This window comes from Antechinus flavipes, chromosome 2 (assembly GCF_016432865.1).
Source record: "Antechinus flavipes isolate AdamAnt ecotype Samford, QLD, Australia chromosome 2, AdamAnt_v2, whole genome shotgun sequence".
Taxonomy (NCBI): domain Eukaryota; kingdom Metazoa; phylum Chordata; class Mammalia; order Dasyuromorphia; family Dasyuridae; genus Antechinus; species Antechinus flavipes.
This window is the reverse complement of record NC_067399.1, coordinates 356,004,452-356,019,124: the sequence shown is the minus strand read 5'-3', so window position 1 is coordinate 356,019,124 and position 14,673 is coordinate 356,004,452. Positions and strand designations below refer to the sequence as shown.

General features: G+C 35.9%; 1 protein-coding gene across 2 annotated transcripts in view; it reads left to right on the top strand.

The window, feature by feature from the left end:
• The first annotated feature begins 6,553 nt into the window (after positions 1 to 6,553).
• CGRRF1 (cell growth regulator with ring finger domain 1) overlaps positions 6,554 to 14,673 on the top strand; it is a 71,309-nt gene continuing 63,189 nt past the window's right edge. The window contains exon 1 of one of the 2 annotated variants that reach the window (XM_051978104.1): positions 6,554 to 6,814. In XM_051978104.1, coding sequence (XP_051834064.1) covers positions 6,711 to 6,814 — 104 coding nt within the window. In that variant the 5' untranslated portion in view covers positions 6,554 to 6,710. The remainder of the gene's footprint in view (positions 6,815 to 14,673) is intronic. The other variant, XM_051978106.1, reaches the window with a different exon arrangement.

The window sequence follows — 14,673 nt, the reverse complement described above, 5'->3', positions numbered from 1 at the left end:
GAAATAAGATTGTGTGCTTTTTAGTCTGATCTTTTCAGCAATGTTATCAGATGCCTTCAACAAAGATAAAAATGGTACCATCATCTACTGCACAGCTGATAAATTTTTTAACTTGAAAAAAGCTACAAACTAAGACTAGAATGGAGAGCTGATAGCTATTTGCAGATGAGTATACATTCAATGCACCAAAAGCCTGAGAGGTAAAAAAGTATGGATTGAATCACAGATGCTTCTTCTCATTTTGGCCTAAAAATTAAAACCAAGAAAACAGAGGTTCTATATCAACCAGCACCACATTAAAAGAAGAAATTCTGAATGCTGTGGATAAACTCACTTACTTTGGCAGTATATTTTCCAGAGATGTACACATAGATGACAATGTTAATACATTCATTTCCAGAGCTAGTTCAGTGTTTGGAAGGCTTCAAAGGAAAGTGTGAAAAAGAAAAGGTATTAGGTTGCCAAACTGAAACCATCATGCTGACTCATTGTTGTATGCCTGTGAAATCTGGATAATATATCAGTACCATGGCAGGAAAATGAATCACTTCCAACTGAATTATTTTAAGAAGATTCTGAAGATTATCTGGCAGTATAAGGTATGGGACATTGAGGTCCTCTCTTGAGCTGAACTGCCAAGTATTCAGACTCTAATGCAAAGGGCAAAACTTTGACAGGCTGGCCATGTTGTATGAATGCCAAACATACATTTGCTCGAAGACTGTTTTATGAAGACCTCACACAAGGCAAGTGCTCCTACAGAGGTCAGAAGTAGTAATACAAGGATTTTCTAAGGTTTCTCTAAAGATCTTTGGTAGACATGGGAGACACTGGCACTAGACACTCAGAATGGTGTGCTTGAATCAAAAAAGGTGCTATGCTCTATAAACAAAGCAGAATTGCAGTTATTCAAAAGAAATGTGAGATGTGCAAATTTAGAGACATTCCCACTCCAGATGTTCATATAGACTATTTGTCTATATTTGTCTACCTGTGATAGAGCCTTCAGAGCTTTATTGGTCTGATCAGCTATAATTGGATACATTGGCTCCAACTTAAGTGATGTCAATTTGGTCTTCTCCAAGCATGAACAACAACAAACATATAATATTACACAGATTGCAATCAAGCCTAAAATACATTCCCTCCTCATATTATTTTTTTAGAATTCCCCAGCTTTCTTCAGAATTCAACTCAAGTTTTGGCCATCATAAGATAATAATGATAACTAATTTTATAACATTGACTATGTGCCAAGCACTCTAAGTGTTATTATGATATATTATGCAATAATCTCATTTAATCTTTACAATAATCTTGGAGTATCTTTATTTTACAGATAAGCACACTGAGGCAAACAAGGTTAAGTCACACAGCTAGTAAGTATATGAGGTAAGATTTTAATTCAGGTTTTCCTGACTTAAGTTCTACTGCTTTATCCACCATACCACTTAGAAAATCTACAGGTAATTATTTACTATCAATTAAATATTATATAGTTAATTTTGCGTACATGTTATTTCCCCCCAAAATAATAATAAGTCAACATAATAAGTCAACAAAATACAGCATTTCAAAATTTGCAAAATGTTTCATATAAATTATCTCATTTTATTCTCACAAAAATTCTGGGAGGAAAGTTCTGTTCTTATCCCTTCTTTATAACTGAGAAAACTAAGACTTAAGAGGGGTTAAATGATTTGTCTAAAGTTATATAACTAACTGAGGTTATAGAAGTTTCAGAGGATGGATTTGGACTTGGAATCTTCTAAAACATGAACCTGTTCTCCATTCGTTATATGACTTTAGAATGAATGTCCAAAAATAGATTGTAAGCACTTTCAAGGCAAGTAATGTTTGTTTTTGTCTTTTTAATATTTTAATTTAATTTTATAATAAATTGTAATTAATCAGATAAATAAATATTAATGATTTAAAATTATATTTTAATAATTATCTCCTGGTTGAGAAAAGTTCCTTTACCAATTCAGATTAATACTTTCTCTGCACCTTAAAATCTTAGAAATTTGCCTAGAACTCTGAGAGGTTAAATGTGCCCATAGTCAGTATGGATTAATAGATAGGAGAGAATTGGAAAATTAAGCCTCTCAGGAAAAAGTCAAAAATCATCATCATTCACTTCTCTGCTTTTCCATTTAAAGGTCATCTCTCATGTTCTTGAAGAAGGGAGATGCAGATATTGTTACAGAACCACTTGCCATAGTTCTTTTTATAATCTGAGACAATTACCACCTCTTCTTTTCTTTTCCTCATTCTCCTTCAAGAGTTCCTCAAAACTTCCTTTAAAAAAAAATTATTCTCCTCTCTGAGGAAAATTATCATTCATTAGATTCTGTTCTTCCCATGATGGGAAGAACTATAACTCCCAGGGTCTTTGTAATCAAGCAAATAATTATATTCTTCCCTGAGGGGTGTAATTTTGCATACCTTTGCAAAACAAGCTTCAACAAGCCTAATCTCTGTACTTATATAAAATAATATCAAAATATGGGATAAAAGTTATTAATACCCCAGAAAGTCCCCCTAGAATATCCATGCACAGCAAAAACCAAAAACCATGCCAAAACACCCACTCCCCAGTCACAACAGACATAGCACAATGCAAAGAAACACTTGACAGATTGCTTCAGTGACTACCAGTTTAAATTAACATGCATGTAATTATTTCTATGCTCATGTGTATATTTCACACCAGAAAATACATATGCATAAACCAAAAGCAAATGAGCATAGAAATAATAATGGCAGAACTCCTAACAAGTATGATAAATCCAATAGAAAACCAAGCAAGATAAACAAACAAACAGGCATATTGCTAATGCAAAGCAAAAATCATAACATGAAAATCTACCAAGCAAAATCATACTTGAACAAACATAAATCCGTGCACATTTGAAATTACATTCAAGATATATAGTGTATTATAAAGTTAGCAGTCTTGTCTGGCTAAATATGTAACCATTTCCTAGTATTATCTGGGATATTGTATGTTGTCTATTTACTGGGAGCTGATCTACCTGCTACTATACCTAAGGCCAGGTATATATGGACGAATCATAATCTTCATCTGAATTAGTCTTCTCTACCTAAATATAAGGGGGCTAGGCTAGGTAATAATGTGTTCTTTTTTTTTTTTAAATTTTTATTTAATAATTACTTTATATTGACAGAATCCATGCCAGGGTAATTTTGGTAATAATGTGTTCTGACGGAATTATCTGTCCCCAAGAAGTTCTTATGGCTAAAGTATTAGGCAGAAAAGGTGTTGCCACTGGATTCAGCTGTCTCTCCGCATTTGGATTAATTATTGGGATACATCGCAGAGAGTCTTCTTCTTTTGAAATATCTGTTTCTGATTCCTTGTCTGGATGGGCAATCTATGAATGATTTGTCAGGCAAATTCTTACTGTAGTGTGTGTCTCCTAGCCTCGTCTTCCCAGTTTGTGAATGTGACGAGTTCTCTTTACTGATTCCATTGGTAAAAAGTTTTTTGTGTGAACTCTCCACTAGTCCAGGAGCTATTTTGTAAGCAGTTAAGTTTACAAAACTGGCCTCTCCACAACTAATTAGGTATGAAAACATTCTATTCCATCATAGTAAATTTTTCTGGTTCTCCGAAAACACACAAAAAACTATTAAATTTAAGTTGTATATTAACATTTTCTCCTTCATTTTCTTACATCTAGAAAATCAAGAAATCAATAAATTAAGTCCCTATTTGTAATGTTGCTGAATTCTGAAATATAAATGCTCACAACAGAAATTTAACAATTGACTCTTTTGCTCATTTGAACTGACTCTTCTGCTAATTTGTGTGCCTCATGAATGCTAAGATTTCTTAACAGGACATTGTCACCTTGTCAGAAATCTTGACAGTGAATAGGATCATCACATTCCCCTTTATTTCCTTTAAAATTCTTTTTTTTTTTTTTCTGATAATGTAGCAAGGTGTAATTTTTTTTTTTTTTTTTTTTTTTTTACTTCTCTCTCAATCTGAGGCATGAGTAAAGTGGTCTCTGGGAAGAGACCTGGAAACAGGTCAAAAGTGGATGTGGCTTACACTCAAACAATAGGTATAGCATAATGCCATTAACATTATTCCTGACTAAACTGTACATATGTGTAAAAAAGCTATATGCTAGTTCCACTGAGATTTTTGTTCTGGTCTCAGCATCCCTAATTTATTTATGAATTCATTGCTTCCTACATTGCTTAATATCAAACAGAACTAACATCTGAGTATTATGCTTTTAAAGTAACTACCTTGGTCGGAATGGATCCTTGCAGGAAGTCCTGCACTGAGAAATACTTTTCTCAATACTTTCACAACTATCAAGATTCTATGATTTCTTATTGGATATGCTTGGAATATGCCTAGGAAAGCAGTATGTCATAATCAATATATGACTTATGTTCTTATCTCCTTCTAGAAACAGGCAATCAATGCAAATAAGTTCCAAAAGCCATATGCATTGGTAGAACTTTGCAAACTGAACAAAAGTTTCACATCTCTCATCCATCTTGGATCAGTAAAATACTTTTCTTTCTAGTTCTAGAATCCTTTCTTGACTCATTATGTCCACAGAACTTTCATGAATATAGAATTATATGCCTTGGGCATTACCAGCTACTTCCTGGTACCATTAGTAAGATTAATAATAGCCTGTCAAGTACTTTATTGCACAGCTCCAACGTCTGCCATTGTCTCAAAGATACAGTACCTTTAGAAGACTGACACTTGAGTCATTAACAATACTATCTTCTTGGCTTGTATTATTTCTCACAGTTTTTTCTTTTAGATGACCCACAGGCAACTAAGTCAATAAAAGTTGGTTCAATGAAATGAGATTCATATATGCCACTTGTATGTCATCTGGATGTGGTGGGTTGATTCATGTACACATTTTATATCACAGTCATCCAGTGAAAATACATTTGTCTTCCAAGTTCTTGATCTATCACAATCACTTAGAAACCTATCCTCTTTTGAGGTTCACTCAATCCATATGTACCACTTTATTAAATTTTTGGCAATTGTTTCCTAACATCCAGGAAACTCCCTTTCTTTTCTTCTTTTCTTCTCAACTCTTGTCCTTATTCTAGGGAGTTTTTAATATGCAAACTGATACTCTCTCAATTACTCTAATTCCATAGTTCTTCAGTTTATTTATTGTTCATAATGTACTCCTTCACCTCATCTCAGCCCCACACAAAGACTATATTCTTGATGTTGCTGTCATCTACAAATGCAGTACTTCCATGTTTATCAACTCTGAAATTCCTTTGTTTAATCATGGTATTGTCATACTGTCCTCTCTCCTTGCAACTCCAAACTTTGTTCCTCGTCCACACATTTCTGACTCCTCAATTCTTTGCCAGATAACCCTTAGTTACACTATTTTCCCTTCCTCATTCTGAATCTTGGTGAACCAGTTCAACTCTACTTTCTTCTTTTGAGTCTCTTGTCCCATCATCCTATGATTGATCTTGCTCTGTCAACATGTCTTTAACTTCTTATTCCACTTATTACAGCAGCTCTTCTAAATTTTTCCGTTCCTCAAAATTCCCATAGCTAACCTTTCCCTTATTCTCTTAGGTAAGAACCTTGCTTCCTATTTTACTGAAAAAAATTAAGACCATTTGCAAAACATCAACAAAACCTCCTTCATCCTTTCTTCCTCATTTCACATCACTCATATACCTTCTGCTGACTATTTCCTCCTTCATCCCTTCTCCTCAACAGAACAAAACCCTCATTTAATCTCATCAGCTTCCCTAAGATTCTCTTATCTATCTTCAATCTTCCCTTGTCTGCTGCCTTCTTTCCTACTGCCCACAGTCATGCCCATGTCTCTCTACCTCTCCACAAACCTTTATTTGAGTCATCCCTCCCCACTAGTTTTCATCCCATATCTCTCCATTTTGGGGCTAAATTCCTTAAGAAGGTCATGTATAATAATAGGTGCCACTATTTCCTTTCTTTTTTCTTTCTTTTTAACTCACTACATGCTAGCTTCTAATCTCATCATTCAACAAAAAAACTGCTCTCTCCAAAATTATTAATGATTTCTTAAGCTCAATTCTCATTCTTTTCAACTTTTCTGAAGTCTTCAATATTGTCCATTATCCTCTATTCTTTAGGTTTTGTTTGTTTTTGGTTTGTTTTTTTCTGGCACTACTCTCTCCTAACTCTAACTACTTTTAGTCTCCCTTGTATTTTCATCTAGGTTACCCTCTTTGTAGTCCTCATGATTCTGTCCAGGATCCTCCATGATTTCAATGATTATTTCTATGCTAATGATTCTCAAATCTATTTTCCAATCCCTAATCTATATGCTAACTTCCAATCTCCCATTTCAAATTGATGTCGTCTAGACAATTTTTAACTCAACATATGTAAAACGGGATTCATGATGTCACCTCGAAGTCCCTACTGTTCTGAACTTCCTTATTACTACTATCCTACCACTCACCAGGGCAAAAGAGGCGGGACTCTCAGGCAATCGATGTTCTGATTGGTTCCCAGACTCAAGGCATTCAGATTATGGGGTTTCACAGTAACCAACAACACTGAGAGATCGCGAAGCCAAGAAGTTTGTCCATGCTGGCTTCCTATAGTCAAAAGGATTTCCGGGATACTTCATTCGGTCAGTGCTGGACAGGGCTCGAATCCTGGCCCATTTTACCCGATGGCTGCTGTGTTTCTGGTGATGCTCTACGAGTATTCACCACTCTTTTACATCGCCGTGGTCTTCACCTGCTTTATTGTGACCACCGGCCTGGTGCTGGGATGGTAAGGGGCCTGGGATAAAGGGGGAGCCGGTTTCTAGGCCGAGCGCGGTGGGATGTCGAGTTCTAGGGGAGGGAATGACAGCGGGAGGAAAAGAGGGACGCGGCCCCGAAATCCTTGGGGAGCCTATCCTGGCCTGCACTCGGCCCATAGGATCCCACGTCCTTTCTCAGGAATTTGAAACAATAATTAGTATTTCTAAGTGCTTCATTCTTTAGCCTAAGTAACATTTTAATTGTTGTCCTTTATTCATTTGAGATGGTCCTTTTTTTTTTTTTTCTTTTTTTTACCTTTTTCAAATATCAGTGAGATCTAGTTGGAGAGAGAATGCAGAATATAAATGAAAATTAAAAGCCTTGAAAGTAGAAAAGAATTTTCTGTAGTTTAGGGAAAGTCAGATCATATGAAGAACATTTTTATGTTGAAACCGAAAGGACGACAGAGATACCAATGAAGTTGGAAAGGGTCACTGGACCTGATGACTAGGACAGAGAAAAGAAATCCAAGCTAGAAGGGATGAACTTTTAAAGGCATATATGAAAAAGATCAGAGATTATAAAGAAAACATCAGACACTTGTTACTTATATGCCTACTTTTATAGTCTTTTTAAAATCTTTGGGAGTATTATGCCCTTATGTTAAGGTATCCTTGATAATTAGGAGAAATGTCATCTTTCATGACTAACCCCATTCCTATAGATTCACAGTTGATCTGAAAGGCATATGGAATATGAAATATCACTTTAATTTATTTATTGATGTTTAAAAAGAATTTGAGTAAAATGCACGTAGTTGTGACTATAGACTGACAAAATCAGGAAACATATTTATCCAGAAATTTTCCATTGTTGGAAAAATACCCTGTTTAGAATCCAAACAAAAGAAAGATTCTTTATTGCTGATCTGAACCTCTAAATGATTTTAAAGATATAATTTCACACTCAAAAGAGAATTCAGATAACATGTAGTCTATCCTATACCTCTAATGACTCCTAAGGTCCTTTCCAATTTTGAGATTTGGTGAATAGAATATCATATAATATCATTTATAGGTAATCATCTAGTTATGTTACCAACAAAACGTATGAATAGCTGAATAGGTCAAGAATGGGAGGATGGAAGAGGTGGTTGCATTACTTCTCTTTGCCAACCCCAAAACAAAAGAATTTGACAAAAGTAGACTAATTACAGCTGATTTCATATGATGATCCCATCCCCTACCCCCAATTCTGAACAATATAAAGAACTCATGAATTAACAATGGAGAACTTTAATACCTAAAGTTCTCATAGCACCATGACTCTACTTGCCATTGTGAGCACAAGTTTCTGACCCAGTCAGAGCATAGAATGCTTTGTAACTGTAATGATTCCTAACTAAATGCTTCTATTACCCTCCCACCACTATACAGAAAGCAGAAGACACTGATTTTGCCCAGTCAAGTGAAAGAAAGGAGGAGGGGAAAGAAGGAATTCGTGGCCTAAAAATGTATTTCCTTGCTAGGACCTGGATTTAGAGATAGAGACCCCCAATCTGCCATCCTACAAGTGATAGCTGATATCCAACGATAGGAAGGAGAGTATAAGAAGGAATTGGGCAAACTCAAAAACATGCTAGGTTTGCTAGCCTAAAACCTACAGAAAAGAGATAAATAGTCCCTTGGACTTAACAAATAGAGCTAGAAATCACCAGGACTGATTGTGTTCCCTCCCTCATCCTCTACCCTAACATTTCTCTCTCTCTCTCCCTCTCTCCCTCCCCCTTTCTCTCCCCCTTTCTCTCTCTCTCTCTCTCTCTCTCTCTCTCTCTCACTCTCTCTCTCTCTCTCTCACACACACACACACACACCCCTGCTCTTTACTCCAGATCTAGCCTGGAACCCATCCTGAACCCCTTTGCAAGGAATACAGGATCTGTGCCTAAGCCAACTACCCACTCACCTTAGGTCCCTTATCATTCTAGTACTAGAGCTGGAAGTTCCCAACCCTCTAATTTTACAAATAAGAAACCATTTGCTTAAGGTCACTCTAGTAGTTGTCAAAGGTAGAATTTTAAGCTAGGTCCTTTGACTCCATTCTATACCATGTTGCTGGAAAAGTGGGAAAAGGAAGAAAGGCAAAAAATGAATGAAAGGGAAAATAAGGAAAAGACTAAAATGCCTTAAAAAGAAAAAAGCCTGAATATAAAAGCTCAATGAACATGTAAATTAGCCAATAGAAATGATTCTAAAAAGAGAAGAAAAAAATGAATAAAACTCAAAAATTTACACTTAAATATATATCAAGAAAAAAGAAAAATTATTTTTAAAAGAAAAAGAAAAATGAACCAGTAATGCCTAATGAAAGAATCCTATGGACTCTCCAGAAATGATGGGATAACAGAAAGAAATTCAAGAATGATTTCAAATAAAATTACTTTTTTGAAAACAGCCAACCAAGTAATCATTTATCTTCCAATTGAAGATCTTCACCATTCCTCATCTCCCTTGCCAGGAAACCCATTGTCCTCTATAACAGCTCCTTTTACTTAAAATTTTTTTTTCTCATTTTTAGGATGTTAAATTTTCTAATGAAATCTGGCTCTCTGCAACTTAATCCCTTTTCTTCCACCTTCTGCTTTCTGAGTGCAAGCAAAATAAATCTGATCTTTTTTTCCCATGACATCCTTTTATATTTTTGAATTTGATTCTCTTTGTTTTTCTAGGCTAAAGTTCTTAGTTCCTTTGATCTCCATATATCATGGCCCCCAGAATTCTCATGTCCAGTCAATCCTCCTTTGTATACTCAGTTTATTAATGTTCTTTATAACGTGTGACACTTAGAACTGTACCCATTATTCTGATTGTGATCTGACTTGAATAGAGTATTTCAGAGCTTTTACTGCCATCATTCTGGACAATGGAGTTCTTCTGATGTAACTTAAATATCACATTTTTTTTTTTGGATTGCCATGTCACACATACCATTGACTCACCTTGAGTTCAGAAATGCTGAGTCTCTTCAGGGTGAATTGTCTAGTCACATATCACTGGTGCAGTTAAATTTTTGAGTTGTTGGCTTTTATCATGCTATGGAGATAACTGAATATATTGGATATGGTCAGATTCATTTAACTTCTCTAGGCCTCACTTTCCTCATCTGTAATATAATACTTAGGATTGTTTGGAGGATCAAATGAGGTCATATATTTAAAGTGTTTTACAAACAAATTGCTATGTAAATGTCAATTATTATTGTTACCAGATTTAGCCCATCCTTTTGGCCTGCTGTGATCATTTTGGGTCATGAATTTGCTGCCTCACATATTAGCTATCCCTCTTAGTTTTCTGTCATCTACAAGGTTGACAAGTATACCATCTATCCCTTTATTGTATGTCAGGCCTGCTTGGCTCAGGCCAATGTGGTAGTTTGGGTTTGAAATTGAAATTAAATAAGACATGTGTTCATTTAATAGTTAATAAACAAAAGTAAACTCAGTTTTACTTAGTGGTAATGTGAAAAAGATGTCCACTAGGGATAAAGTCAATAGATAATTGGTTTTGTATAGATACATTGATAAGGTCAATAGATAATGTCTATGTACAGAAATGTATTTGGGCAAGTATGGTGACTCAATGGTTGGAGGATATCTGTCAACTCTTAAGAGGCACTGACTTCTTGGGGGCTGACCTTTTAGGTAACTGGAAGCTATTAGAAAGCAAAGCACCTTCCAACAATACTACCTCTTGGTCCACCAGACCTGTTTTGGGAAGAGTTTTTTGGAACTATTCCTGGTGAAAGAAGATTTGTATTCATAAGGTGAATACAGGTGATCTGAGCTATTTCCCTAGGGTATATGAGAGTCTCTGGGTGGGTAAAGATCTGAAGGCCTGGGGACAGAATTAAGAAACATCAGAGAGAATCAACTAGAATTCTCTCTAAGAAGAGTCCATCCTACTTAGGTGAGTCTTCCTGAAGGCTGTATCTGAGAAATAGTTAGACCAGAGAGTCCTCCCTTGCCTAGAGTTGCTTTTATTTGATATGAACATGGCTTCTGGGAGGCAGTATATCCACTCTCAATTCTCAGAGGCATGAAAACAAAGCTGTTATTTAGCAGGGACAAATCTCTTATCTGAGATCAGAAAGAGTGCTAGTTTTCCAGTTGGAACAAGTGAAGAAGGAATATTTAAGAGAAGTGGGTACTCTACTATAAAGAACCCCATTGGGCAGAATTATCTCTTTCTTGGGATCATATTATCTCTGCCTAGCACAATAGGGCATGGGCCACTCCCCAACTTCTGCCGATCTCCAAAGGACATCAACCTATTTCATTTCAAGAAGGAATATAATATAACTCAAATACTGATATACCCCACAGACATTGGAGAAAACATTGGCAGTATCCATGGATCTTGCCTGGAAAAGGATTATCCATTCCAGTCTTTTCTAAATCTTAGACTGCTTGGCAAGACCTACAGCTACCACCCAATAACTAATATAGATGAAGATTTTATTTGACTTGTCCCCTCAAGACTTACTTATACACCAGTCATGCAACTTTAAGCTCTTCTGTTACATCCAACTTAACATCGGGTCAACAACATAGTTATGAACACCCATGCTCTCCAAAAATGGAGTCTTTTTTTTTTAGAATCTCTGCTCACCAGAATATGGCATTATATAGGAAGGTTTTCAGGTCAGAAAGGGAACAGTAGTGAAAATAACCTGTTCCTGACTAGTTTGAGATACATAGTTAGAGACCGAAAAACAAAGCCCTAATGAGATTAAAAACAAACTATTTACCTTTGGTTTGAGCTATCCAATCTGTCATTCTGACCAGGTCAAACATAGCTATTTTCATTTACCTCCCTGTAATCTACTCTGTTGTCATGTGCTATCTGCCTGCCTCAACGGGACATATAGAGAATTAGTAAAATGAAGTGCTTCGGCCTTAGTCTTTATTACCAGTGAAGAAATATCTTTTTCACACACACCTCTACTTTAAGACCTGTTATTTAATATTAATTCCTAAAATAGCTAAGGGACTTCAGTTTGAGTCTAGTCACAGTAATTGCTCTAGAGGTTACCAAAAAGGCCTGTACAAGTACAAATCCCAAGAGCTTATGATGCTTCTTTCCTTAGATGTGTTAGTGTTAGCTAGAGACAAAGGACCTTTGTGGGCTCCATTGCTGAATATCATTATACAGTTTCACGGTATCACCATACTCTAGCTCTCAGTTGCTTTTTTAATCCTTTGTTTCATTCAGCAATCACAAAGAAAGCATTTCTTTTTCCACCTGCAGAATCCTATTTGCACCAGCAACTAGTTGTCCACATGATCATTATGATTATTTACTTAAATATCAATAGATAATTTGTCCACTTCTAAATAATGACAGAAAATGAGTGAGTTGTGCCTATTAGGCACAATTAGGGACTAATTACCCCTAAAGGAATGGTTACCCCCAACAGAGCGATAGAGATCCAGTCCTTCAAACTCATCTTTCAAAAATTTCACCCCTTTTCTTACACATCCATAATGAAGAACAAGCTACATAAGGAATCTTTGTTAGTAATTATTCATCTTAATCACTTAAAAAAGACTAGGTAGGCTTCATTCTGTACCACCAATTGATTTAACTGGCTTTAGCCATAAAACTCTGGAGTGAAAAAGAATTCTACATTAACTATATTAGAGCAGGTTTTCATCAGCCATTGTTCCAGTGACTCATCAAATTTCTGTTTAAATTTTTCCTGCAATTTCTTCAGGTCCTTGGTGGTCAGAATTCACTCATCCTCTAACTTCTCTGAAGGAATAAGGATTGGCAATAAGTTATAGGATAGGCCAGAAACTTTCTTCACATTGATAACTGTTTCCAATTTTCATTCTAATTCCAACCTTTTATTCTATTGCCTCATATCTTTGTTTTCAACAGGATTTAACTCCTTCCAGGAAAACTTGGGCAGTTAGATGGCAGAGTAGATAGAACATCAGGTCTGAAGTCAGGAAAATTAATCATACTGAGCTGAAATATAGCCTTACATGCTTAGTAACTATGTGATCCTGGTCAAGTCATTTAATCCTATATGCCTTATCTGTAAAAATGGGTTAAAGTAGGAAGTAGCAAACCATCTAGTATCTTTGTCAAGAAAACCCCAAAATAGGATCATGAAGATTTGGACATGACTGAAATGATTGAACAACAAGGCAAGACCCATTTGGTTCAGAGACTATTCTTTGCCCTCAGCCTATGAGTTCCTATCTGAAGCATGTAAATCTTGGCCCACATCAGTGTCACTCCTTTTAATTTTGCTGTTACCAGTTGCAGCAACTGTTCTGCCTTCATGGCATTCTTTTTTAAAAACAAGAACTTTGTTTGTAGTTGCTGAATATGCCAGGTTAGTTCATCTTCATTTCCCTTATGCTGAAAAACTTCTATAGAAATACTAATGATAAGAGAGTTCTGGACCCGATGCTTTCTTTGTTTTTTATTTACAAAAAAATCTTTAATAGTTTTCTTTGTAGAAGCAAGGAACTGGAAACTGAATGAATGGTCAACAATTGGGGAATGGATTCACAACTTGTGTTGTAGGATTTTTTTTTCCCCATAGCTTTTTATTTACAAGTTATATGTATGGGTAATTTTATAGCATTGGCAATTGCCAAACCTAGATGGCAGGATGACCAGTAGATGTTAAATATATTAAAGTATAAATTAGATACACAATAAGTATACATGACCAAACCGTTATTTTGCTGTACAAAAAGAATCGGACTCTGAAATATTGTACAATTAGCCTGTGAAGGAAATCCAAAATGCAGGCAGGCAAAAATATAGGGATTGGAAATTCAATGTAATGGTTCTTAGTCATCTCCCAGAGTTCTTTCGCTGGGCGTAGTTGGTTCGGTTCATTACTGCTCCATTGCAACTGATTTGGTTCATCTCATTGCTGAAGATGGCCAGGTCCATCAGAATTGATCATCATATAGTATTGTTGTTGAAGTATGTAATGATCTCCTGGCCCTGCTTGTTTCACTCAGCATTAGTTCATGTAAGTCTCTCCAGGCCTTTCTGAAATCATCCTGAAATGAAATTTGGTCATTTCTTACCAAACAATAATATTCCATAATATTCATATATCACAATTTATTCAGCCATTCTCCAGTTGATGGGCATCTACTCAGCTTCCAGTTTCTGGCCACCACAAAGAGGGCTGCCACAAACATTCGTGCACATACAGATAGATTCCTTTCCCTTCTTTATGATCTCTTTGGGATATAAGCCCAGTAGTAACACTGCTAGATCAAAGGGTATGCACAGTTTGATAACTTTTTGAGCATAGTCCCAAATTGCTCTCCAAAATGGTTGGATGTATTCACAATTCCACCAACAATGTATTAGTGTCCCTGTTTTCCCACATGCCCTCCAACATTCCACATTATCTTTCCCTGTCGTTCTAGCCAGTCTGACAGGGGTGTAGTGGCATCTCAGAGTTGTCTTAATTTGCATTTCTCCGATTAATAATGACTTGGAACATCTTTTCATATGGCTAGAAATAATTTCAATTTCTTCGTCTGAGAATTGTCTGTTCATATCCTTTGACCATTTATCAATTGGAGAATGGCTTGATTTCTTATAAATTAGAGTCAATTCTCTATATATTTTGGAAATGAGTCCTTTTGTATGAGGGAGGCTATACCCGTCCCCGTTCCTACCGCTCCTAGGCCAAGGAGGACGGTCAGGGTTAATTCAGTAAAAATATTTTCTGTAAAAATATTTTCCCAGTTTATTGCTTCCCTTCTAATCTTGTCTGCATTAGTTTTGTTTGTACAAAAACTTTTCAATTTGATATAATCAAAATTTTTTATTTTGTGATCAGTAA